Source organism: Gadus chalcogrammus, unplaced genomic scaffold (genome assembly GCF_026213295.1).
Source record: "Gadus chalcogrammus isolate NIFS_2021 unplaced genomic scaffold, NIFS_Gcha_1.0 GACHA116, whole genome shotgun sequence".
Classification (NCBI taxonomy): domain Eukaryota; kingdom Metazoa; phylum Chordata; class Actinopteri; order Gadiformes; family Gadidae; genus Gadus; species Gadus chalcogrammus.
The window spans coordinates 50413-76451 of record NW_026613551.1 but is presented as its reverse complement, the minus strand read 5'-3'; the positions used below and the strand labels follow the sequence as shown (position 1 = coordinate 76451).

The 26039-nt window shown below is 41.2% G+C and overlaps 3 protein-coding genes and 1 pseudogene across 3 annotated transcripts; all 4 read right to left on the bottom strand.

Moving 5' to 3' along the window:
* Window positions 1-2800: 2800 nt before the first annotated feature.
* Window positions 2801-4907, bottom strand: LOC130378919 (uncharacterized). Its single transcript, XM_056585512.1, has 7 exons — window positions 4780-4907; window positions 4515-4690; window positions 4293-4367; window positions 4014-4194; window positions 3532-3780; window positions 3206-3377; window positions 2801-3117 (listed from the first exon to the last, which is right to left on the bottom strand). The coding sequence occupies exons 3-7, from the start codon at window positions 4338-4340 to the stop codon at window positions 2928-2930; spliced, it is 840 nt and encodes a 279-aa protein (XP_056441487.1). The 5' UTR covers window positions 4341-4367; window positions 4515-4690; window positions 4780-4907; the 3' UTR covers window positions 2801-2927.
* Window positions 4908-8896: 3989 nt separating this feature from the next.
* On the bottom strand, window positions 8897-11374 carry LOC130378920 (putative nuclease HARBI1; annotated as a pseudogene).
* Window positions 11375-11577: 203 nt separating this feature from the next.
* Window positions 11578-22047, bottom strand: LOC130378915 (histone-lysine N-methyltransferase PRDM9-like). Its single transcript, XM_056585508.1, has 12 exons — window positions 21920-22047; window positions 21621-21680; window positions 21177-21294; window positions 17087-17203; window positions 15232-15311; window positions 14884-15010; window positions 14583-14696; window positions 14121-14251; window positions 13372-13515; window positions 13211-13275; window positions 12824-13014; window positions 11578-12404 (listed from the first exon to the last, which is right to left on the bottom strand). Exons 2-12 carry the CDS (start codon window positions 21639-21641, stop codon window positions 11578-11580), a joined length of 1935 nt encoding a protein of 644 aa, XP_056441483.1. The 5' UTR covers window positions 21642-21680; window positions 21920-22047.
* On the bottom strand, window positions 17610-20097 carry LOC130378921 (E3 SUMO-protein ligase ZBED1-like). Its single transcript, XM_056585513.1, has 2 exons — window positions 19880-20097; window positions 17610-19430 (listed from the first exon to the last, which is right to left on the bottom strand). The coding sequence occupies exons 1-2, from the start codon at window positions 19972-19974 to the stop codon at window positions 17774-17776; spliced, it is 1752 nt and encodes a 583-aa protein (XP_056441488.1). The 5' UTR covers window positions 19975-20097; the 3' UTR covers window positions 17610-17773.
* Window positions 22048-26039: the final 3992 nt, after the last annotated feature.

Here is a 26039-nt window from a genome sequence, read left to right as displayed (position 1 = left end):
AACAGCACTTTGTGTGCTCTTTTATCATGTAAAATCAACTTCACTAAGCCTGCCTCGAAGTACACCCCATCAAAAAAAACACTTAGGGCAGCCAAGTCAGCCACTATATATATAACACTAAACAGTAGTTTTAAGACCTCTGCAATGTACATCAACTGTTTCTGTGATGATTTTTATGAATTATTTAATTTAATTAATTTTGCTTATTTATTCATGAATTATTTTATTGTATACAATGTAATGAATTGATAATAAGTTATTGCAAAAGTTAGTTGTTATAATAATTAATAAGTGATTGTGAATACATAAATAATAATACATAAAACATTTTTTTGGTTAATAAACAAAACAGTAATAGTTTTAAGACTTGTGCATGAAACACTAATTGTTTCTGTTATGTTCATGAGAATGATTTTGTTGTGTCATTAATTTTATAAGTTATTGTAATAGTTAGTTAATAAATAAGTGATTGTCAATTAATTCATTGTGAATACATAATGATACATAAAAAAATACGTTTTTTGTTAATGAATACAGTTATTGTGTATTTATTTATATACTGAAGACTACATGATGAATATGTTGTCGATAAATAGCTACTTATATGCACAACATCCCTTAAAACCAACATTTGTAACCACCTCTGTCATCCTTGCTCCCCACCACCGGCCCCGCCCCCCGCCGCCGAAATCTCCCGGATTTTGCTAGTCAAATGTTGGCAGGTATGGTGTTACCCCTTATGTTTTTATTCATGACGACCGATAAAAAAACAACAGTGTTACCCCTTATGTTTTTTTTCCTGACGACCAATAAAAAACAACAGTGTTACCCCTTATGTTTTTATTCATGACGACCGATAAAAAAACAACAGTGTTACCCCTTATGTTTTTTTTCCTGACGACCTATAAAAAACAACAGTGTCACCCCTCATGTTTCATTTGATAAAAACGACAGTGTTACCCCCTATGTTTTAATGGATAAATATCGACAGTGTTACCCCATATGTTTTTTTCATGACGACCAATGAAAAAGGAAATTTTTACCCCTTATGTTTCATTTGATAAAAACGAAGGTGTTACCCCTCATGTTTCATTTGATAAAAACGACAGCGTTACCCCTTGTATTTCTTTTCATGACGACCAAAGAAAAACAACAGAGTCATCCCCTATGTTTTATTGGATAAATATAGACAGTGTTACCCCTTATGTTTATTTCATGATAGCACATAAAAAACGACAGTTACCCCTCATGTTTTTTCCCTGTTGACCAATAAACAATGAAAGTGTTTTTGCGGGGATCCGAACCTGAGCTGTTAACCTCCTAACTTATCAATGCACCATCAAGACACTGAATTAAAGGTCCCATGACATGTTATTTTATGTATTCTTTAATATAGGTATTAGTGGGCAACTAACACAGTATTCAAAGACGTTCCCGAAATTCAGCCGTGGTGCAGAGTTACAGCCACTCCGAGCCAGTCGCACATTGAGCTTCCCCCAAATGCGCTGTTTCGGTGGGCGTGTCAAGGAGGAGGTTGGGGGTGTGGCCCTGAGCAGCTTGCAGCCACGTGCGCTCTGTTTACGGTGGTTGTATCGCAATGGCTCGTAGAAACCCAGTCGTTCAAGCCTTTCAGTTTGACCCAGAATCGGATCCGGATTACGAAGCACCTGAAGAAGTTGGTACTCAGCGGCTACAGCAGGACGTCTCTGAATGGTAATTTAAAATATTGTGTCTGGATACGGTACTTTAGTTGGTTTGTTTATGTATGCGGTTATCATGTGCTAACGCTAGCCTACGTTGTTGGCTTTTAAAGTTGCTGATTTGCTATCGTTACAACGTTATATTAGCATCTATATCAGTCATCTTTGTAGTTTAGAGAAGTCACTGGCTCATTTAATGGGTGAATTTCAACCTATATTGAAGTCATGTTACACGTAACCCATGATTTACTCGTGAAGATTTACGTCTAACATCAGCTTGTCCACTGTCATATGTATAGCTATAGACACTAACCAGAGCCACTATAGTCAGACCTCTGCCATTATTACATCTACCTTTATTTTATGGATAGGTGCCATTGTGGAAAATGTGCGACCATGCCCACAGAAGCGGAGAATATTTGCTGCATGGAGATACCGCAGGTAGCACTCTCCACTAAAATGGAAACTATTTTGTCTCATTTGACAAATAATGCTTAAAAATAAAACTTACCCTTTCAAATTCTAATTAGGTTACTAGAAGACTACGGGAGGTCGAACTACAGCTAACGTGTATGGTTGACCATCCTGGATTGGAGCCGGTCTGCCTAAATGTTTACTCTATTCAGAATGCCAGCCAAATATATAGAGCCGACTATGGTCCTCTAAATTTGAGAAGAATACACAAGTAAGTTGTGCATTGTTATAGAATTTAATAAAATAAATGAAGTTGTTCTCAATCTTGTGCCTAATTTTGTGAAGATGTATTTATATCCGAGCTAAAAAAAACAACTTAAAATAGTAACAGAACAAACCAGCCATAGGAGCATAGTAATATTTATTTTCATAACACAAAGCAATGATAAATCTGCAAGACTTAATCTCTGAATCAATTGTTCAGTCGCTACAGGTATCTCTCCTATCGTTCCTTTGTAAGCTGGTGCTGGGGCCTCCTGGGACGCAGTATCCGGGTTGTGATTCCAGCTTGTGTGGTCCCCCTCCGAGTTTCCTGCTGAGGAAGGCCACTATGTCGGTTTTAAACGTCCCCCCGTTTGAACCTTGACACAAGGCTGCTGAGGACCGCCTCCTTGTTAGGCTTCTCATACTGTGCCGTTAGGGGCTCTGGAACAGGGATCTCCAACAGGGCCTCTGTGTGGCGTAGGGTTGGGAAAGACTTCCTCAAAAATGACATCTATGATGTCATCAACGTAACCTGTATCGAAAAACATTTTAGAAATCCAAAATATGTGTCGTTTGAATTGATTTGAACCCAAAGGTCTGCTGTGTTTTTTGTGGTTTAGCTCTGCACTCTCCCTTCCTAGCCTTTGCAAAGGAGATTTTATAAATTGGTACTCCTTCCTTTGTTTCGGCCTGTGGTCGGTCCACATTGTGATTTGAATGCATAGCAGCCAGGTAGAGTCTGGAAGTACAAGACAAAACATGTTAATATTGACAGATATTTTAGGCTACAATTCCAAAAAGTATTTAGTAAACAAACTTTCTTTAACCTGCACAGCATTCCAATAAAGGGAAAGACAACATTTTTGGGGGCAAAACGAAGAATAACCGCATGGAAAGCCTCCAAAGATGAAGTTCGGTGGTGGGGGCTCAGTTTTGCAACATCCTTCAGCGCCCTTTTATTGGTCAGCAACTTCTCCAACTTGGAGAAAGTTGGAGTTGCTGCAGACAATAAGAAAATATGATATTAGAAAACCATTACCCATACAGTAAAGAATACTACAACCATGTCCTCTGGTAAATTTCTGAAAGCCACTAAATAACTGTATTTGTCTGTTCACTGTTTTGACATTTAGCCTTTATATTGGTGAAATACCTGCTTGAAGCCATTTACTCCGGTCACTTGTCTGGCGGATCGTATGCTCGCACTTGGGGTAAAGAGGATCTTCATGTACATGGACATCTCGAACATGGTTCAGGATCGAGGTCCACTTTGCGATTCTCCCTGGCCCGGAGGTTGAGCCTGCTGCAGTCCAGTATATGTGGTTGTTGATGCTCTTCATCCACTTCTTGAGTTTCTCACTGTCTTTCTGCATACTGATTGCCAACAGCTTCTTTGAAATACCTACAATGAGAGCAAAGTACTTTCCACTTAGTTAAGATACTCATAAACTGAGTGATTATTCGATTGTAGCATTTGATAATTTCAAAGCATTTCTTACCATTTACTCAGTGTCACAATTTTAAAATGAAGGACCACCAAATGGGAGCTTTACGCAAGCTTCAAAACATCAGGTCCTTCTCACCAAAAGGATATCACTAACAAATCAAAGAAAGGAAAAGGCTGGAGAAACATACCTTTTGCAAAGTGCCAGACATCGTAGGAATGGGTTATGTTTCTCTCCCTGAGGAACGTCTGTACTTGAGGATGACGATCAGTGACAATGCAGTCAAGGTGGACGCCACGCGACTCCAGTAAGGCTAGACTCCTCTTCAGTCCCTCCTTCTCCATATGGGTGCTACCACCAACTTCGTTGCTCTGTTAACACAGAAAAAATATATATTAATAGAATATGCATGTTAGACTTTGAAATTACAACCAATAACCCCTTTACAATATCCTTTTTGACAACTCACCTGGACCAACTGAATGTCCACAATGGTGTTAGTATGGAGATCCATCATTGTGTAACTCCCATACTTTGCAGTGACCTATTTTTGTTCAAATAGGGAAATTAGTGTAGTAATCACCCTCCAATACTTTGGTATTATGTCTGACTTTATTTAGGTCACTTCTTTTAACTTCAAACAATATTGAACACCTGTATAAAATGCACTATTTCAGTTAGGTATCAATACCTGGAGAGTCAGCTCTCATGTCACCACCAAGTATCACTATTTCCTCCTGACTTAGCCGCTGCAGATTCAAATCATTTAGGACTTTCCACTGGTGAATAACTGCTGGTTCAATGAAACTTTTGGCATGGCGGCGAAATGTTTCATACCGAAACAACTAGCTTCATTTCCTTGAAGACCTTTTGGTGTGGGGGGATAAATAATACATGTAATTAGATCTATATTGAAGCAATTCACAGTCACACATTTACAGTTCCTCATCATTTACCTTTTCAATTTTTAGGAAAGATGCACCACTCAGGTACACAGCGGCAGAAAGGTGCAGATTTCCAGCTGGCGTGCTCCCAAGGATAGGCTGGCTATTCCAGCGTCTTCCGAGTGTGCAATGGGGGCACTGCTGCTTCACAGACAGGAATGTCCCCAGCCTTTGGGTTGTAACTTCACATGCCCTCGTGCAGACTGGACATGCATTAAACAACTCCATGATGCAGCTCTCGTACACCATGTATTTCTTGCCTCTTGCGTGTGTTGCAGTGGATGAATCTTCTCTATATCAAACCACAAAGAAAGGGAAACGCTTTTTGTTAAACTGATTGAGCTTTCATCTGGACTGTACCTTAAACCATCACCCTGTTTTCAGCTAGTTTAATTATTTGTATGCATGTAACAGGGTTGTTATATCTTTTAAATTATAATTACACAATTGCCTTTGTTTTTCTTTCTATTACCTGAAGTTTAGCTTTCCATGCCGCCTTATGCTCTATTTGATTTTGTTCTTTGTTTTGGCTCCACCTCCTTCTGTACTCCCGCCCACATTCCAGAGAACCCCATAAGTTTCCCGCGCCCCCTGCCCTCTTCCCTTTGTTCCGATACCCTTGGGAAGAGGTGTGTACATTTATTTTGTGATCAAATCTTTGACCATCTTATAGTTTATCATTATTTATATTAGTTATTTTGATTATACATTGTTTAATTGGAAGTCTGGGGTATATATCTATCCATAGTTATTAGATAGATTTCAGTGTTTTGGGGAACTTTGTGTTTTGTTGCGATGTCCTAGCATGCACCTGACCCTCGTGTAGTCATGCTAGTTCCCCTTCCCCCCCTGTGCGTTTCGTAGAGGAGTTGGAGTAAGGGCACAAGTGCTAAGAGGAAGCTATTTGTACATGTGTGTATTCAGGTATGTCTTTTATTTCAAAAAATGTTGTTATAATATAGTATGTAGTCGCCCTTTGATCCGATACCCTTGGGAAGAGAGGAGTTGGAGTAAGTGCTAAGAGGAAGCTATTTGTACATGTGTGTATTCAGGTATGTCTTTTATTTCTTTTATTTCAACAATTTTTGTTATAATATTGTATGTAGTCGCCCTTTTTGTTCCGATACCCTTGGGAAGAGATTCAGCAACGAATAAATGGACGTCGGAGTGCCCGAGTCCGGACAGATCGTGGGTCACGTCATTCATTAAAAAAAAGAAACACAACGCAGATTCAGCCGGTCACACTTGATAGACAGCAAAGTTAGCTAGTTTAGATTGACTTCAACGTGGCCGGCGCCCCTGACTTGGAGGAGGGCTTTATTTCGAATTACCAATAACTAGCCTAGCCCAAATCATTGACGTTCTGACGCATTTAAATGGTTGCTGGCAGTGACAAGCATAGACATCTTATATGATAGACGGAGCATCGAATGCTACCGCCTACTGGCGCTGACGAGACGCGGGGCCGCCATCTTGGAGTGGGCATCCGCTCCACTCAGTGTAATCCGTTTGGCTGGAGCAATGAACTGTCAGCGCATTTAATTAATCATACCTCACTGAATACCACTGATTTTCATGCGGTTTTTTGTCATACGTGTAGCTATGATCAAGGCCACATGGTTTGGCGTGTTTTATTTTTCAATACTAATTATACCAATAGTACGGTAATGTTAAATCATGCATGTGAAAAGTAATCCCCCGATTCCTATTATGGATTGTCCGCCGATTTGAGCAGGAATACGCTGAACAACAGCCCGGCATCCTGTTTCTGCTGCTGTTGCTGCTCCCGGTTGACCACTCCAAGATGGCGGCCGTATTTCTCGCGTCCCAGCAGCCAATGCTCCGTCTATCTATAAGATGTCTATGGTGACAAGTATATCACACAATTAAACGAGGATAAACGCTATGTATTTTTGTTGATTAATTTCGTGTTGATAAAAGTTGATTGATAGTTGGCAGATATATTGAAATGATTATTTCACGGAGGGGCGGCGCCCTAGCGCCCTCTATTGACCCACCGCCACTGGTTGATATATCTATCATTTGTTCACTGTATTAGCCTACCAAATCACAGGCCTCTTCAACGGTTTAAACCAGACATCCTTTTTTTCTCACTTCCATTGAAGGAAGGTGAATAGTAGAGGTGCACCGAAAATTTGGCAACCGAAAAAATTCGGCCGAAAACGCAAAAAAAGACACATTCGGCTTTTGGCCGAAAGCCAAAGAGTGGCCGAATCGGAGGCCGAAAGTGGTGGTGACGCAAAATTATACAATCTTGTCTGATTACACAAGCAAGGAGCACAGGCCACCTATACGATCTCAAAATAGTAAAATGTAACAATTACGCCACCCCCTCTAGCTTTTTATAGGTTGTGAGTTGTTTTGTTTATCTCGCCATGAACCGCGGGAATGTTTAATCTAACGTTCGTAAGCTAGTGAATGAGCGCTGCCTCAACCTGTCAGCAGAGGGAGCAGCCGCCGCGGTGTGTTTCCGCGGGACCTCCAGACCTCCAGACCTTTTGCTTATAACACTGCATGCCAGTGCTGAGTTCAGGCCAACAGCAAATCGGATCAGCCCGACGCGTTATTAGATCAGGCCTGGTGCGGGCCTGCGTCCGTGCACACGTCTACATGTGGTAGTTAATAGTAGGGAGTCATTGGTTATTCCCGCTCACAGTCACCGACGTAATGAGTCGACGTCGCCTCTGCCTGTGATACGCGCGTTAAACCCCACCCCCCCCCCCCCCCCCGTTAAAGACACCTTTTGGAGCTGTTAAGTTAGGTTACCTTGAATAGAGCGCTGGGACGTGGGGGGACGTGGGGGGACTGCGCCGGTCGCTCGGGGGGGACTCTATATATATATATATATATATATTTATACAATGGGGGACCTAAATCCAGCGATCTGATTGGTTCCCAACTGTTGTATAAAGAGCGTATACATAACTGCTATGACGCCCGATCATTTTGTGAAAGTATCACTCCGCGCCTTGAAGAGGAAACCGTTACAAAGTATCGTAAGAAACTTTATCACACCGAGATTTAGCTTGACCATGGAGGAGGGGATTCACCAGCGGGGAAATATACCCTTCGACCTTGAACTGCTCCATAGGATAAATTGCCGGCGAACCGCTCTATCGGAGCCTTCTCTCGGAGGGACGCTAAAGTGTGTTGCATAGCGACCGTCGATGCATAGCGGCAGCCAGGAGGGACTACTTTTTTGTATTCTTTAACAATTCTTTAAGTGTAGTGTGTCTATGACTTTCGTTTCGCCATAACAGTAACCGTTGTATAAAAGCAATAGATCACTTCAGTCAGTGGCATGTGCTCATTATACCACTGTGAAGGGGGTCGCCGGCCCTCCGCTGCGCGTCGGGGCCGGACAACGCCCCTTAACAGTGGTATAATGAGCACATACCACAGCCTGGCGGGATCTATTGCTTAAATATATATATATATATATATATATATATATATATTTGTGTGTGCATATATGTATGTGTGTATATATGTATAGATATATATATATGTGTGTATATATATATGTATATATATATATATATATATATATATATATGTGTATATAGGCCTATATGTGTGTATATATATATATATATGTGTGTGTGTATATATATATATATATATATATGTATAAAAAAAAACAGAATGAATTGAAGGGCATTAATGAAACTGATATCAGTTCTCCAACATTTGAAGATTTGAAATAAACATTTTTCCTTGAAAAACATGTCTAAACATTTATTGTAAGCAGTAGATTTAAGCAATATTTAAAAATAGTGTTTTGACAACTTTAAACGGAACCGTCATTTTCGGTTTCGGTTTCGGTATTCGGCCAAGCGATTAATTATTTTTCGGTTTCGGTTTAGGCCACAAATTTTCATTTCGGTGCATCAATTATTATTGGAAGATTGAAGCATAATTATCAATAATTAATTCAAAATGTCACTGAATCCGGGGAAGGGGAACATCTTCGTGGTGCTGTGGTTCCCTCTGGTGGTCAGTAACGGGACCTCAGCTCATCCGTTGCATCCTACGTTATACATAACAGCGTATCAAATATAATTCACCAACATGTTGGACTGCTTCTATTCTATCCAGACAAAACCAGTCTTCTCAGCACTGCATATCCGATTTTATTTGAATTTCTACAGGATAAATAAATAAATACATACAAATGTAGTAAATATAACAATGACGTCAGATATAAGATACCTTACTGATGACAAATGGAAGTTAAATAATTCAGATAATAACATTATCTCTCTCAAACTTTTTTTTTTCTGAACATTTTTTGGGTAAAACCCTTCACTCATAGACATGAATATAAATAAATACATAAAGTTGATAAGATAAACAATTAACCGTTCATGTGCCCTTTTAACATATAACAGCAAGAACCATGTTTGATTCGATTTGAATAACAGATGTCTGGGAACCATTTAGTTTCTTCACATGGTTGTTTGGGTGGAGACTCCTCTGTGAAGTTGTTGGTGTCTCTTGAGATGACCAGGGGCCCGTTTCAGAAAGCAGGTTCAACAAACTCTAAGTTAAAACCTTAACTCTAGGTTGACCAACTCTGAGCTGTAAAACTCTGAATTTTCGGTTTCAGAACAGGTGATAACGCTTAGTTCAATCAACTCTGAGTCAAGGTAACTCTGAGTGAAGCTCGTGCATGAGGATATAAAAAGCCCTCATCAATGGAACACAGATAACATGATTCACCATGGCAACAAGTACTAACAAGCCTCGATCCTCCTACTTCTCCCCAGCGGAGTTGCAAATCTTAATGACTGCATATGCAGAAAGCGAGCATATCTTTTTACTAAAAAGCAATACTATGGCAGCAGCCAAAAAGCGGGAGCTCGCGTGGAAAAAAATAGCTGACCGAGTCAGAGTATTTGAGAAAAAGAAAATGTTTTCTCTTGAATGTTCCACTTATTCAACAATTATATTCCATATGTGTGTTTGTGCGCACAGGTGCAACCCAACAGGCCCCAAACGGACTTGGCTGCAACTAAAAATGAAATATAAAAATGTAGTTCAAACAGATAAGGTATAATTTAAGTACAAGCAATTGTGATGTTGTTTAGCCTGCCCTCATTAAACAGCATTTAGTGGCTGAATTCAACATGTGATAGATATATTTAAGTAATTAGGGAAATCTGCTAAACAAAGAGAAATCCCAACACTGCCAGTATTTAAAATTGTCTATATGAAAGCAACACCTAAATGCCTTTTATACATACAAGTCTCCAAATTTGTGTTTTCTGGTTATCTTAAAATTTGACCTCCATTATAGCCATCAGAAAAAAGGCAGAGTCAGTTAGAAATGATTGAAGCATATCATGTCTCTAACAGCTCTTTCATCTTGTGCATCAGCAGGGGGGTCAGGATTATTATCTGGATCATTGGGGGAAAGAGTAGGACATTGTTCTCCTCTAATAGTGGCAATGTTGTGGAGAACCAAACATGCCACTATAATGTCACAAGCCCTTTCCGGGGTGACCCTGAGCCTACGAAGGCACTGGAACCGGGCCTTGAGTATGCCGATGGTCATCTCCACTCTGGCTCGTGTCCTGCAGTGAGCCAAGTTGTAGTGTTGCTGTGGGCAAGGGTCAGGGTCAGGGTAAGGGGTCAGCAGATAGCGATGGCAGGGGTACCCTCTGTCTCCGAGTAAATAACCATCAAACTCTCCTATGATTATACAAGATACACTTCATTGTTTCAGTTGTAATAGGAGGAAACAAAATATTGATCATAGGATACAACTATATACTGGATATATAAACTATATATATAAACTCACCATGGGCAAATCTGGCACTCAGTGTAGACTCACGAAACATTCGTGAGTCATACACAGACCCAGGCCACTTCGCTTCCACATTATTTACCATGTGGGCTGCGTCACATATGATCTTCACAGTGGAGAACAGTAATTAGCTGTATAGTGAAGCATATTTCATTTGGAATGTTAAAGGCTACTATTTAGGCCTACCTGTACATTAATGCTGTGGACAGATTTCCTATTCACATAATCTCCTTCATTTATTGAAGGAGCTATGATAGGAATGTGAGTGCCATCTATGCAGCCAATCACACCTGGAAACCCTAAAATATATCAAATTGACTGATTAGTGCTTCAAGTCTCAAAGCTTTATGACATAAATGAATTACTGCTTAGACTGATACCTGCAATTCTGTGGAACTCTTCTTTGAGAAGTCTGGTGGGTCTGTGACTTGGGAACACTACAAACGTGCATAGTAGCCGTTTCAGTGCAAGTGTCACATTTCGGACAGCCCGACAGACAGTTGCCTTGGACACATGCTCTGCATCACCGACGTTATACAAAAAACTGCCGTTGGCAAAAAAACGAAGTGCAATACAAAGAATTTGCTCGGGACTGAGCGTGTCCACGATGTGTCATGTGAGCGATGTGAGGGCTGAGAATATTGTTTATATAAATTATTGATGATGCAGATAAACGGAAACGCTCAAACAGGGAGCTACTCATCAGGGAATGATAAAACATCCAAGTATCTGCGCCTCGACATCAACTGGCTCTTCAATAAAAGGACACGCCATGTCTGCCACTGCCTTCAGTCTGCAGGGTTCAACTTAAGGGCAGGAGAAACTCGGGGTTAGTTGAAGATAACCTGCCAGCGAGCAGGTTAGGTTCACGGAGTATGTTGCCAGGGTAACTGACTCGGAGTAAAGCTGAACTGGCTTTGTGAAACTGAAAAACCAGAGTTTCCCTCATCTCAGGGTTAACTAACTCAGAGTTTTCACTAAACCTGCTTTCTGAAACGGGCCCCAGATCGACTAAATGTTTTCCCACACTTCTGACAGTGGTATGGTTTCTCTCCCGTGTGGATGCGCTGGTGATTCTTCAGATCACCAGGGTGACTAAATGTTTTCCCACACTGTTTACAGTGGTATGGTTTCTCTCCTGTATGGATGCGCTGGTGTCTCTCCAGATCACCTGACTGACTAAACGTTTTCCCACACTGTTTACAGTGGTATGGTTTCTCTCCTGTGTGGATGCGCTGGTGTTTCTTCAGATCATCAGACAGACTAAACGTTTTCCCACACTGTTTACAGTGGTATGGTTTCTCTCCTGTGTGGATGCGCTGGTGTTTCTTCAGATCATCAGACAGACTAAATGTTTTCCCACACTGTTTACAGTGGTATGGTTTCTCTCCTGTATGGATGCGCTGGTGTACCGTCAGATCACTAGATTGTCTAAATGTTTTCCCACACTGTTTACAGTGGTATGGTTTCTCTCCCGTGTGGATGCGCTGGTGTCTCTTCAGACTATCAGAGCGACTAAAGGTTTTACTGCACTTCTCACATCTGTGGCGTCCGGCTCCTTCTGCTGGAATCTGGCTCGTGCTTTGGACGGTTCCCGGGGAGGCTCCGATTGGTTCTTGATAGGAGGCTGCGACGTATGGGAGGAGACTAGGCTCCACCTTGATTTCTCCACTCCTCAGCAGTCGGCCGTACAGGTCGCCATGGCTCCTCTTCATGTGTTTGTGGAGGAAGATCTGAGACGTGTAGGAGTACGGACACTCGGGACAGGGGAAAGCCTGTGCTGGTGTCAGCTGGGATTTCCCTCCTAGGAGAAAGAGTGTCATATTTATTTTATTTTTGAGAGTGCTGCTGATGGCTGGTTTAAGCAGCCTCACCTGGCCAGAGTCAGGTGGTTTAGGCTTTGGGGCTTGATAAGGCTGCACAGCCTAATCAGCCTAATCAAGCATACCTGAATTAGTATACTTGTATCGTTTTTTTGAAACCTCCATGTACTGTATATTTAGACATTTTTCCAAGTAAGAATATTTTTCTATTATGTTGTCATCTTTTGTTTATTATGTTTAAATTTATGTTAAAACTTTACTATTTCCTGTATAATTTCTGACCTGCTTTGTTAATGTAGATGTTTATTGTCCAAGCTCTTTTGAATTAAAATGAGAGATGTGGTCATGAAGTGCCGCATAGAAACCAAACCCTGACAGAAAGACAGACTTGAAGGCAGACCTTTAGTAGAGCTCTTGTTGTTCCACAGTCGATCAAATCCGATTCCCAGATGTCTGGCGTATTCGTCCCCATACCAGACCAAGAGCTCTGCTCCTGAAGTCACGAGGCCACAGGTGCGATAAGGAATTCCTCCTTTGTGCTGAAACGCTATTAGGTTCTGTTCCTCTTCATTACGAGCACAATTGACGTACCTAACACACAGACAGGTACGTCAACACACCTTTACAGTCTATCTTCTGCACATGTCATAGCAACACAGAAAATATTGTGAATCTAATCAGATAACAGACATGGAGAAATATAAATGTTACCAATAAAGTAATGTAAGTAAGAAAATTGTGAACATTATTCATGCAGTAGATGGTATAAAGGTGAATAGGGTCCTACCTCATCCAGTTAGAAAGTGTCTCTCTCTTTGCATCAATGTAATCATTGTGTCTGCTCTTGTAGATCTGGAGAAATGTGTTAATCAGACTCTATGCCATCCAATAAACACACAAGCACAAACACAAGACTAGATCAAAATAAATGAATACAAACACACTGACCTCCCAGGAGTATCCACTCTCCAGGGCTCCCTCTTCATCTGTCCTGTGTCCTTCGTAGGGTCCAAAGTGTGTTCCAATGGGAAGGCCACCGTCTCCACAGTAAAACACCCCTAGACCGGCCCCAGGGATCCCAGAATCTCTGATCTACCCCACATGAGACAGAGACGGAGAGAGGAGGAGAGTCGTAGAGTGAGAGGAATACATAGAGGGAGGGAGGGAGGGGTGGAGGAGGGAGGAGAGATAGAATACAAGAGAGGTAGAGGAGAGCGAGATGGAGACACATGGAGAAGAGAGATGTAGAGAGAATGAGGCAGGGAGAGACAAAGAGAGGTGAGAGGAATGGAGAGAGGAAGAGAGGTGGTGAGATGGAGGGGGGGAGAGGAAGATAAGATATGATAAGAAATAAATGGAGATGTGTAGTTGGGAAACAAGTGAGAAAGAGATATTTAGACAGGAAGAGGGAGGGAGGAAAGGAAAGAGGGGGTTGGGACAGGGGGGGAGTTCAGAGAGGGAGTCACAAAGAGAGGCAGATAGAGGGAAATGGGGGGAGAGAGGGAGAGATAGACGGAAAGCACGATTCAGGAAGAAGAACCATTGGGGGAGAGATACAGTATATCCATCTGCTTTGGTAATATAACTGTTCACATTAGTGTTTTTATATACATTAGCTGGGAAATGTATTAAACAATGAATGTTATACTGTCTCATTGGACGGGGAGAACTTTGTTGTGTTAAAGTACGACATATACCTCAAACCCAGCGGGCAGCGTCTTCTTGGCTCTGTCTTTCTCTCTGACAGCAACGGGGCGATCAGCCATGAAGACGATAGGACCGTGGACCTCGCACTCTTCGAGGAAGATAGTCCTACACTCATCACAGACTGGAGAGAGTTCATTTATTTATTACGTCCAAAAGAGCTTCAGCTACGAATCTATATTAAATAGACAGAAACAGGAAGATTAAAAATTGGTTTGTGTGTGTGTGTGAGTGAGTGAGTGAGTGAGTGAGTGAGTGAGTGAGTGAGTGAGTGAGTGAGTGAGTGAGTGAGTGAGTGAGTGAGTGAGTGAGTGAGTGAGTGAGTGAGTGAGTGAGTGAGTGAGTGAGTGAGTGAGTGAGTGAGTGAGTGAGTGAGTGAGTGAGTGAGTGAGTGAGTGAGTGAGTGAGTGAGTGAGTGAGTGAGTGAGAGAGAGAGAGAGAGAGAGAGCTCTTACAGAAGTAGTCATCATCCTTAGGTACTTCCGGTTCTTGGTAGTTAACTCTGAGAACATTTCTCAGGTTCGTCTCTCTTGAATAAACACTTGAGCCCTTCATATGTTCATGGAGAACTGATTCACACACACACACACACACACACACACACACACACACACACACACACACACACACACACACACACACACACACACACACACACACACACACACACACACACACACACACACACACAGTTACAGACTATACGTGCACAACAAGGTGTTATTGCAGGGAAGCAGTGGTGGGATCAGAGCTAACCCAATGAGACCTCCTCCTGGACTGCAGAGCCCCTCTCTACTCCTCCTCCGGGGGGGTCGATCTCTGGATGAGAAGGAGTGGGCCCTCCAGAGACCTCCTGGTCACTCCAGCCCCGCCCTGAGAGACTCTGACAGACAGAACCTCTAGTTAGGAGTACTCCCTGTTTTATTAATGTGGGTAGGACACACCTTACCTCCTAGCAACAATACGTCTAAGGTTATACATCGTGCTGGTGTAATTAATACCCTTAATCCATGAGTCTGCTGTCACACGGACATGAAGCAGGTCTCGTACCATAGAGGACAGGACATGGTAAGGCTGCTGAAGGTGATGTGTGCCGTTTTATACCTGTACAGAAACTGCATCTGACGTACTGGGCTGTTGTAGAGACCCCTGTCTGACTGTTGGTGGCTTCCACACTCGAGCACCTGCTGACATAACTGGCTTTAGGTTAGGATGTAACCTGCTAACTATTACCAACTGACTATATGAGTTAGGATGTGACCTATTAACTACAACAAACAGACCATATGTAAGGATGTACTATATTAACTATGTGAATGTATATCTGGAGTTCGTGACAAAAATAATTTCCCTCTGGGATTATTAAAGTATTTATCTATCTATCTATCTATCTATCTATCTATCTATCTATCTATCTATCTATCTATCTATCTATCTATCTATCTATCTATCTATCTATCTATCTATCTATGACTAACTGACTTAAAGGTAGCTTAGAAGCTATTAACAACCGAGGCAGTATAAAACCTATTACTATTAACTTACTATAATGTAGTATTTAACTTTCTGACTTACGATAAATTAATATTTAACCAAATAACTACTTACTGACTCTAAGTAAGGAAGTATCCTACTCACTACTAACTGACTAAAAAGGTAGTATAAGCTACTAACAACCAATGAAGTATAAAACCTAACTTACATACTATATCTGACTAACTATAAGTAAGGATGTCTGCTACTAACTCCTACTAACTGACTATTAGGGCTTTGACTTTTGCCCAAAAATCATATTCGAAGTTCGTTTGTTTATTAATATTCAAATATATTTGAATATTTATTAATAATATTTTGACCATTAAATGCCTTCAGTAAGACCTGGGCTGAATCCGAATACTTAGTACATACTATTTCGGTCTACAACTATGCGTAGAACGCCTCTGAACGCTTCCGAACACCGCCGAAACTCCACCGGATGTTTGGAGATGACGTATCTCCCCTCAGATGCCGGCAAGATTACCTTGATAAGTTACCTGTTTTCCGTCTTGTCATCGTTGCTATTAAATTAAAAATGTCTCTTTTGACTTAAGTACTTACTTTACTTTTTTACTCTTTTTAATGACTCTTTTTTTCGCCGCTTTCTACGATGTCTTTCTAAGCCGCTGTTGGCAGCCATCTCTTCTTCGTTCGTTACCAGATTCCGGTTGCATTGTGGGATAGTGTAGTGACCTACCGTTGTATACTGTGGCGGTAGTACGCATTCTGAAACTTTTTTCGTACTACACAATGCGTACTGAGCCTTCGGACGCGCTATATTTGTGGCGTACTAGAAATTGCATACTATAAGTATGAGTATTCGGATTCAGCCCTGGATTGGGCTTTGCGAGGTTTGTTTACCGGCGATGCTATGGTTACCGGTCTTGCGTGTTCCAACGGTTTATTAGGTTTCTAATAAATCGCTGTCTAATCAATACTTCATTCACTGCCTCTTCCGTGGTCGTTGCAACATTATGAATAGACTGCGTCGGGTTCTCCGACGTCTCTCCCTCTTGGCCTGCCCATTACAGGCTCGAATATTAAGGGCTGCCTAATATTTGTTCGAATTTTGATTTATTTTTTGATATTCGAATTATATTCGAATAACGAAGTTCGGAGTCAAAACCCTACTGACTATAAAGTAGTATATAAACGACTCACTTCAACTAACTGACTAAAATGGGTAATATAACCTGCTAATTTACTATGAGGTACAACCTATTATTAAAATTGCTTATTACAGGTTTTCCTTTTTTCAGATGCAATAAAATCCCTTTAAATCAATAAAACCCCTTTTTGTTGCTATATCTTTGGTCAAATGATTAAGCAGTATATGCAGGCTAATGTATCTTCAGGGCTTTGAAAGGGATAATGTTCACTGCACATTACCCCTTCCAGAAATGTCTTGTAAATGTCTTTGTACCGGTCAATCCAGAGGTCCAGAGCTGCTCCTCCTCAGAGTCCGTCTCTTCAGGTGAGCAGACTCTCACCTGGCCGGGCTTCTCTCTCCTCATGAAGGCTGGAGCCACAAAGGACAGGCCTGACACACACACACACACACACACACACACACACACACACACACACACACACACACACACACACACACACACACACACACACACACACACACACACACACACGAAAGAAGCAGTGATGTGTACAGCAGCACCACCTGTGTCTGTATGTATAGTAGGGCTGCCACTAACGACTATTTTTCTATCGATTAATCTATAGACTATTTTATCGATTAGTCGATTAATCTAAACGATTAATTTTCCTCCCAAAAAAAAAAATAATTCACCATTTCAGCTCAGTTAATTCTTTTTATTTTAACATAATGCAGCACAAAACAAAATGTAAACAAAGACTGACATATTAAAGTGCAAAACTGCAGGTTTAAACTAGGAACTCCCAACATGATATAAAAAAATAAAAAAAGGACTTGTTATAAGTCAGTATTGCAACTCCAAAATACATTTTCTTGCTATTAAACTCCTTTCTATTATTTCTATTAAACTCCTTATTAAAGTAAAAGTGCAACATTTTTAAAGTAAGTGTAAGTGTCCAGCTCAAAATGCAACTCAAATATTAATCAATATCATGTCAGTTAGACATGTGTATTGTAGTGTAAGAACGTCAACATGTCCACATGTTCTGGGCTCAGGCTAGCTCTTTTCTTGGAAGCTATGTCACCAGCTATGGAGAAAAGAAGTTCTGAAGGGGTTGATGTTGCAGGTACACCCAAATATGACTTTGCCAGAACAGCCAGAGAGGGAAACCTTGCCTCATTTGTTTTCCACCACTGCAGAGGATCTGAACTTTTAGGCAGAGGCTGTTCCCCAAAATACTTGAGAATCTCTTCTCTCACAGAATGACTGATGACATCTGCCTCGTCCCCACTGTCATTCTGGCTGGATGTTTCCTCAGAGTCCGACCCAAGCAATGTGTCCAGCAAAGACACAGACCTCTTCTCTGTAACACCTGCTGATGTTTGGCCATCTATGGTATGCTGTGGTTTCTGACTCTCCATCACCCTCCTCTTTGCTTCTAGTGCAAGGGCTTGCACTTTCAACTGCAGTTGCAGGCTTTCATCTGGGGACAGGAACTTCAGTCTGCAAAACCTGGGATCCAAGGCAGCTGCGATTACAGTGGTGTTTGTACCAGCATCTTTGTAGGCCATCTCAACCTCCCATCTTGTTGAGATTTCGTTCGCTGCAACAGCCTGAAATGCCAGCACATGGGTGTTGTCAAAGGCTGCATTCTGTGTAGACTTCAGCAGTCCTTTAATGAGTGCAGGTAGAGAGGAGAGGGTCACATATGACCCCCCACTAAGGTAAACAGTTGCACACTCAAATGGCTTGAGAGCTTGTTCTAGCTCTTCCAGCAGGCTCCACTGTTCAGCTTTGAGGTCAAGGAAATGTTTTGCTCTGTGTGTAACCTCTGGGTCTGACAGAGTTGCTGTAACAGGCCACCTCTGCTCTAGCAGGCGGCTGATCATGTAGTACGAGCTGTTCCATCTTACACTAACGTCTTGAATCAGCTTGTGTTCAGGTTTGCCCATTTGTTTTTGTTTCGTTTTCAGCTTGGAACTGGCCATTTCACTCTTTTTGAAATGTTCCACCAAGCATCTTGCCGCTCCAATTGCTCTGTTAATTTGTGGATTCTTCAGTGCTTGATTCACCACTAGTTGCAATGTGTGGCCAGCACAGCGGATTGAAGATATCCCATGCCTCTCTTCCAACAACTTGAGGGCTGCTACAACATTAGCTGCATTGTCATGCACCACAGCTTTGATCCTGCTTGTAGGAATCCCAAACCTCTCAATTGCCGTCTCAATCCAGGATGCAATATTCACTGCAGTGTGTCGCTCTTCAAGAGGCATAGTAGTCAAACTATAGCTTATGAGTTCCCAGTCATTGTTGATATAATGGCACGTTATGCCCAAGTATGCCTCCGTGGCAATACTTGTCCATGCATCTGTTGTTAGACTGACCATGGAACTGGATGACGAGAGGGCAAGTTTGACTTTCAGGAATTCATCCTCATATCTCCTCTCCATCATGTTGGTGAAGCATGTTCTTTTAGGGAGACAGTAGCCTGGTTGGAAAGTGTTAATCATAGCACGGAAACCCTCATCTTCCACCATTGACAGGGGTCTCATGTCTTTGATAATCATGTTGAGAACACTGTCAGTAAGAGCAGCTGCAAATGTTGGTGAGCAATCCTTCTTTTGCAGGAATTCGTTCATGTTGCTTTGCCTTTTCCTGAGAGCAAGAGCGAAAGAGAGGAGAAAAACAAATGCATCATAATTATTTAACATTTAACATGTAATAATGAAGACAGTAATATTTCCTATGTTCCTTTGACTTACACCTTTTAACTTTATTGATCACAATTATTCAAATGTTATCTATTGTATTAAAGGCATCCCCCTCACAAATGAACTTCAAATAATGTCAGAAATAAAATATTTCGATACGGTACATTCTCAACAAGCACGAACAAACACTGGCACCGTCAATCAACGTAGAATAAGCCCAGATCTAGCCTACACATTTTCTGTTATTTTAAACGTAAAAACGTATTCAATGAAAATTCTAAGGTCGCAGGTAGACAACTTTATGGCTTAAATAATGCGTGTATTTAGCAGCTACAATGACAAAAGATATTTAAACTTACGGCAATTTAATAAACATGAATAGACAATACTTACGGTGGCTTTTCTGGCGGTCCATCGTCCACAACGGCGCCTGTATGCTTTCTTTTGAGGTGTTCGTGCATAGCGGTGGTGCTGCTATGATACGCCATCGACACTTTGCAGAGTGCACAAACCACCCTTTTGTTAGGCGCTAGTTTAAAAAACTCCCATACTTTTGACGCCTTTGGTCTTGACGCCGTCTCTTTCCCCACCAAGTCGGACTCGACTGCTGCTGCCGCCATGACTTTTTTAAAAACTGAAGCGTTGACTGAAGGCGACCAATGACTGGTGCCAAAAAAGACTGACGTCAGGCACGCAGCACGTAGTGATACGGAAGACGCACATTCGTTATACTGAACTGAAGCGTGAACTAAAGGGTGAAGTAAATTCATTTTAACTAAAGTGAAGTAAATTCATTTTATGAATTTACTGAAGGTGAATTCATAAAATTAAAAAAAAGATGCATCGACTTAAATTATTGATGCCGACGCATTTTTACCGTCGACTTCGTCGACCACATCGACTAATCGCGGCAGCCCTAATGTATAGCAATTAGGGCTGTCACTTTTTATTCGAAGTTCGAATATTCGTTCGAAGGTGGGGTGAAAAGTTCGAATTCGAAGTGTAATTCTCCATTCGAACTGTAAAAATGCGCTATGAAGAAGACAGCGGCGAGTGGCATCTCCTCAATAAAGCGGCCCTCCTGGATCCCCGCTTCTCCCGGTTAGTCCACCTTTCCCCTGCACAGAAACATCTCGTGACTGAAAGCCTCTCACACGAGCTCATTGAAACGGAGACCGACACTGATCGCACACGACAGGGAGAAAAGTCCGCTGCTGCGCTGGGCGCGATGGGCGCCCGACTTATACAGCACGGCTGACAGAAGCAGCTGCAACGGTAACGGAGAGCTGCGAGACTACTTGTAATTTTCTTTCCGTAAGGAATAAAAAGAGCAGCATGCCGTGTTGGAGTTCGGCCTCACAGATTGTTCGTTTATATAGGCTGTGTCCGCATGGACGACATGCGCTCCGCATATCGCGCTCCGAGCAGTTATTGTGTGTAAAAGACAGCCGCACTTGTGTGTCGGAGCTTCCTCTTGTTGTGTTTACAAATGTGTTATCAAAGATGTGTTTTTATCCTGTGCTGTTATGAATTCAGTAGGTATACGTCAAAAATCAAGACTGTTGTCGTGTTCTATGGGGGGGGGGGGGGTCGAATGTATTCGAATGTATTCGAATTAATTATGGACATTCGAAATTCATTCGAATTTCAATGTACTCAGTAAAATAATATTTAAGTATGAGTGGTTTACCAAGAGACGACATAACCAAATGGTTTTCCTTGATCTGCAGGAATCTTTTTTTCTCTGCCATACAGAGGCGGTTCCATTTTGTTGTGGAAAAGTAGGCCCTGATATCCTCAAAGTCCTCCTTCACCACAAACAGACAACATAATGTCCAATACTGTTCCTCTACAACCTTACCACTTTGTAGATAAACAACCTTAACTACAACCGTAACACATTCTAGGTAATACTGAATATATCAAAGTCAACAGTTGCTATAGAGCAGCCAAGTAACTGTTGTAAATCCCACATATTTTGCATAAATAAAGTAATATCGGTCTCCTAAATTGCCATTCTCTCCATGGAGGGTCCCTTTCATGAACACATTGGTCTTATCTGTTCGTATTCAATGGTGATTAACTCACCAATGTTGCATGAACAGATGTTTAAAGTATTGATATGGTGTCTCACCTCCTCCACTGAGTGACTCATCTGACTGGTAGGCCTACAGCTTGAGTCCAGATCAATCGTCTAACAATGAAACATAATTAGAACATCTGGGGTAAATATCGACGGCTAACATCCCTTTGCTAAGAGTTACTTAACGTTGGTTAGTGAATTGGTGCTGACTAGTCAACACGATGATTGGAGGGATTCTGACCATAAATCACTTACGTCGTCCACTTATGCTTAGTTATGTAAGCCATTAAATGATATAATAACCAAACAAGTTTAGAATATAATACATTTCAGAGCATAATATGCCTTACCACATGCACTTGAATGGCACAAAAATGGAGATCCGAGATTCTATTGTTCAGTTGATTCGGCCCCAAACTGAGAAGAAGCGGGAAAACTTGGGCGAAGTCCCGCCCCTTCTGGTAGAGCCCACGGCACATGTACTGCTCAGTGGCGCAGGGCAACATCAAGGAGAGATATGCTTCCGCATCATGAGTCTATGTAGCCTGGTTCTACCAGACTACATCACTTCATTTAATTTGGGAAATTCAAATTGAGCGGAAGTACTTAGGCGGGCGGAGCCAGGCTAGGGTCTATGGCCATAGATATATATATTAACTAGATGCCTCGTCCGCGCTACTGGCCAATGGAGTCGAACGTCACCACTGGCGGCAATCCTACCACAGTAAGCTGCTCACCAATAACATTGTGTTGGTAGTGATTCATGTACTTTTTAAATAACCATAACTTGCTCAATTTTTAACCGATTTTCAAACTGTTTGGTTTGTTATAAACGTCAGAGATGTAGGTATGACAGTACATACTTATGAATAAATGTTAGGTTCTTAGAAAAATTTAATAATGTTCTAAAATAGGTACAAGATTTCCCTTTACAAATATAGGATACAAATATAATGTATTTATGTAATTATAACCATGTGTTTTCATATGAAATGAACATTAAACAAAACAGATAGGTGCAATAAATACACACATGCACAAGGTATTCATGTTATTTATGTTAAATCAATATATGGGTTACTAAAACTCAGCAATCTATTATGTTGGTAACTTCACTCAAATCTATCTACAGTCAAGTATGCATTTAGACAAATATGAATGTAATATGTGCAACCTTTGTGGCTGTTCAAGAAAACTGAAGGCATGATGCCACCATAGGTTTGCAGAGAACTATATACAATATACACACTGAAGGCATGATGCCACCATAGGAGAGAACTATACACAATATGCACACTGAAGGCATGATGGCACCATAGGAGAGAACTATACACAATATACACACTGAAGGCCGCTGAAACCCCAGTTCATCTTCACGGGAAGGGGGGGGGGGGTGAGGGCCGCTGAAACCCCAGTGTCCATCCTCATGGGAAGGGGGGGGGGTAGAAAGAGTGGCAGAGAACGTAACGCGTAAGCACGTAAGATACATTGTAACCCTTCCTTTTACAGTCCCCTAATTACTAGGTATTTACCCGGTACATGCATGGTAAATCATAGTGTATTACTGGGTAATTACCACTGGTAATAAGAAGGTAAATACAGAGGTAGTTACCCGGTAAATACATGGTAAATCATAGTGTATTACTGGGTAATTACCACTGGTAATAAGAAGGTAAATACAGAGGTAGTTACCCGGTAAATACATGGTAAATCATAGTGTATTACTGGGTAATTACCACTGGTAATGAGAAGGTAAATACAGAGGAATTATCTGGTAAATTATAGTGTATTACTGTGTAATTACCACTGGTAATAAGAAGGTAAATACAGAGGAATTACAGCTGATGTACCAAGTAAAACCTCCACTATTACCCATCAACTCAACTAAGTAGTGTGTGAGTTGTAACTGTTTTAGGTTGGTAATAACTCCGATATTGTGTACTTCCTAGGAAATTAGGCAACCAATTCTTAGAAACACCTATTATCCAAGGTTTATGTTGGTAACAGCCCAAATTTAATGATGTATCTAGAAATTAGCATAGTACTTTCCAATAAAATACTTTTTCTTAGTTATTATTCATAGCTACACCCATTTAGAAAGGGTTTATTCAGTTTATTCAGGAAGTTTTCCCCTAGTGTCATGGTACATCTTCTTAAATACTGGGTACAAAGCCGTTTGTTTCCATGGTATTACCAGGTTCTTACCATATAATTTATAATAGATACATTCCATTGTCCATGCAGTCAACACAAACTTGTACCATGTACGTTCTGCGACGTTACCAAGTAAAAGACAACAATTTACCCAGTAAGTAAGCTGAAACTGTACTGTAAAAGGAAGCCTCGTTTGTTTCCATGGTATTACCAGGTTCTTACCATATAATTTGTAATACATTATTCCCTTTTCCATGCAGTCAACACAAACTTGTACCATGTACGTTCTGCGACGTTACCAAGTAAAACACGACAATTTACCCAGTAATTAAGCTGAAACTGTACTGTAAAAGGAAGCCTCGTTTGTTTCCATGGTATTACCAGGTTCTTACCATATAATTTGTAATACATTATTCCCTTTTCCATGCAGTCAACACAAACTTGTACCATGTACGTTCTGCGACGTTACCAAGTAAAACACGACAATTTACCCAGTAATTAAGCTGAAACTGTACTGTAAAAGGAAGCCTCGTTTGTTTCCATGGTATTACCAGGCTCTTACCATACAAGTTGTAACTGGTTATTCCCTTTTCCATGCAATCAACACAAACCATATATGTTCTGCAACATCGTTCACCAGTAGTTAAGCACTTTAATTGTTGTTATAAAACCCCAAACCACTATTGATGAAAGACATATTCAAATTAAACAAAATCAAAGGCTTATCTTTCAAACAATGCATATCTCACAAACAGGCACTGAACACTGAAGAAATCGGACAAACAAAAGAGCCGTCCACATCAACTCAATTTAAATGTTACTGATGGTGTTTTCATAAAACACATGACAGTGTTATGGCAAGTGACCACAAGGAAGACTGCTTCAACCTCTACAATTTGAATAAGTGGTGAATGCCATGCAGCAATCTGCCTATGGGAGCATCTTCGTGGTCATTCGCAAACTAATGAGTCCACTCGATGAATGAGAGATGACTCTTTAGTGTCTTCTCTGTGAGGTATCCCTGCAGTCTCCACATCTGGGATTTGAAGGCTGACCAAGACCTGACCAGGTACCTCCAAATCTCCCCTTCAAGAATCAGAAGACAAGAAAATAAACATTAGGACTGTCAATTAATGAACATTTCTAGAACATGTAGAAGTCAAGGATTATTTTGTTTATCAGTTAAGAAAGGATGCTGGTCCTCTGGCCATTGTGTTTGGTCATATTGAAAAGAGAAAAAGGCATAGCCATAAATACAGTTAATAGGACGGGAGGGGACAGGCAGTTAGCTCCGGTTAGCCCTTTAGCATCGAGCTAGCGGAGCTTCTGTCATTCAAATAACTCGGACATGTTGTTTAAAACCTATAGCACCCAATTTATTAAAATATCCGGATTTAATCGGGCTCTCTTCCATAAGTACAGTTAATAGGACGGGAAGAGACAGGCACTGTTAGCCCCGGTTAGCGCGATGCTAAAGAGCAGCTCTACCGGAGCATGCCACCTCAACAGGTGCAAGTTAGCCTCCGGTTTGATATTCGCCGGATATTCGGTTTACCACCCAATCGGATTCATCAACATAAGTGCAATACATTACGGGCTTAGTATGTTGAGGACGGTTTAGGACACCGTATCGCGAAAAATCACAAACACATGTTGTCGCCATCGATGTCTGTACAACTACGTCATTTACGTTCTCTGGCTGCTACCTGTTTTAGGGACCGTCAACAAGTTACACTCACCGACTGGTGGCAGAGACGTTACCATGGAATTGTTTCTGGAAATAAATCATATAAAATAACATAAAAATCACAAAAAAATAAATGTTGTCACCTGATTGTAGTAGTAGTTGCCAATGGTGGGCTGCTACTTACTGCAGGTAACTTTGCTAATATATTGCATTATTGTTAAACGGGATGCAATTAATAATTTCAAATATAGTTTGGTTGATTTTTGTCGAATATTAAAATATTAACTGCATTATGATTAACTATATTGCAATATATTTGTGTGATTCATTTCCTGAAACAATTCCATGGTAACGTCTCTGCCAACAGTAGGTGAGTGTAATTTGTTGACGGTCCCTAAAACAGGTAGCAGCCAGAACGTAAATGACGTCTGATGGCACAGACATTGATGGCGACAACATGTGTTTGTGATTTTTCGCGATACGGTGTCCTAAACCGTCCTCAACATACTAAGCCCGTAATGTATTGCACTTATGTTGATGAATCCGATTGGGTGGTAAACCGAATATCCGGCGAATATCAAACCGGAGGCTAACTTGCACCTGTTGAGGTGGCATGCTCCGGTAGAGCT

Bases quoted from the DNA above. Each gene is read 5' to 3' on its own strand.
- LOC130378921 (XM_056585513.1), bottom strand. From the start codon at position 19,974: ATGGCGTATCATAGCAGCACCACCGCTATGCACGAACACCTCAAAAGA. The intron at 19,431-19,879 runs GTAAGTATTGTC...TCTTGCTCTCAG, and splicing joins GGACCGCCAGAAAAGCCACC to GAAAAGGCAAAGCAACATGA.
- LOC130378919 (XM_056585512.1), bottom strand. From the start codon at position 4,340: ATGATGGATCTCCATACTAACACCATTGTGGACATTCAGTTGGTCCAG. The intron at 4,195-4,292 runs GTGAGTTGTCAA...CTGTGTTAACAG, and splicing joins TGGACATTCAGTTGGTCCAG to AGCAACGAAGTTGGTGGTAG. The intron at 3,378-3,531 runs GTATTTCACCAA...TATTGTCTGCAG, and splicing joins GAGTAAATGGCTTCAAGCAG to CAACTCCAACTTTCTCCAAG.
- LOC130378915 (XM_056585508.1), bottom strand. From the start codon at position 21,641: ATGAGTCACTCAGTGGAGGAG. The intron at 15,011-15,231 runs GTATAAAACGGC...TCTGTCTGTCAG, and splicing joins CAGATGCAGTTTCTGTACAG to AGTCTCTCAGGGCGGGGCTG. The intron at 13,276-13,371 runs GTCAGTGTGTTT...ACATTTCTCCAG, and splicing joins AGAGTGGATACTCCTGGGAG to ATCTACAAGAGCAGACACAA.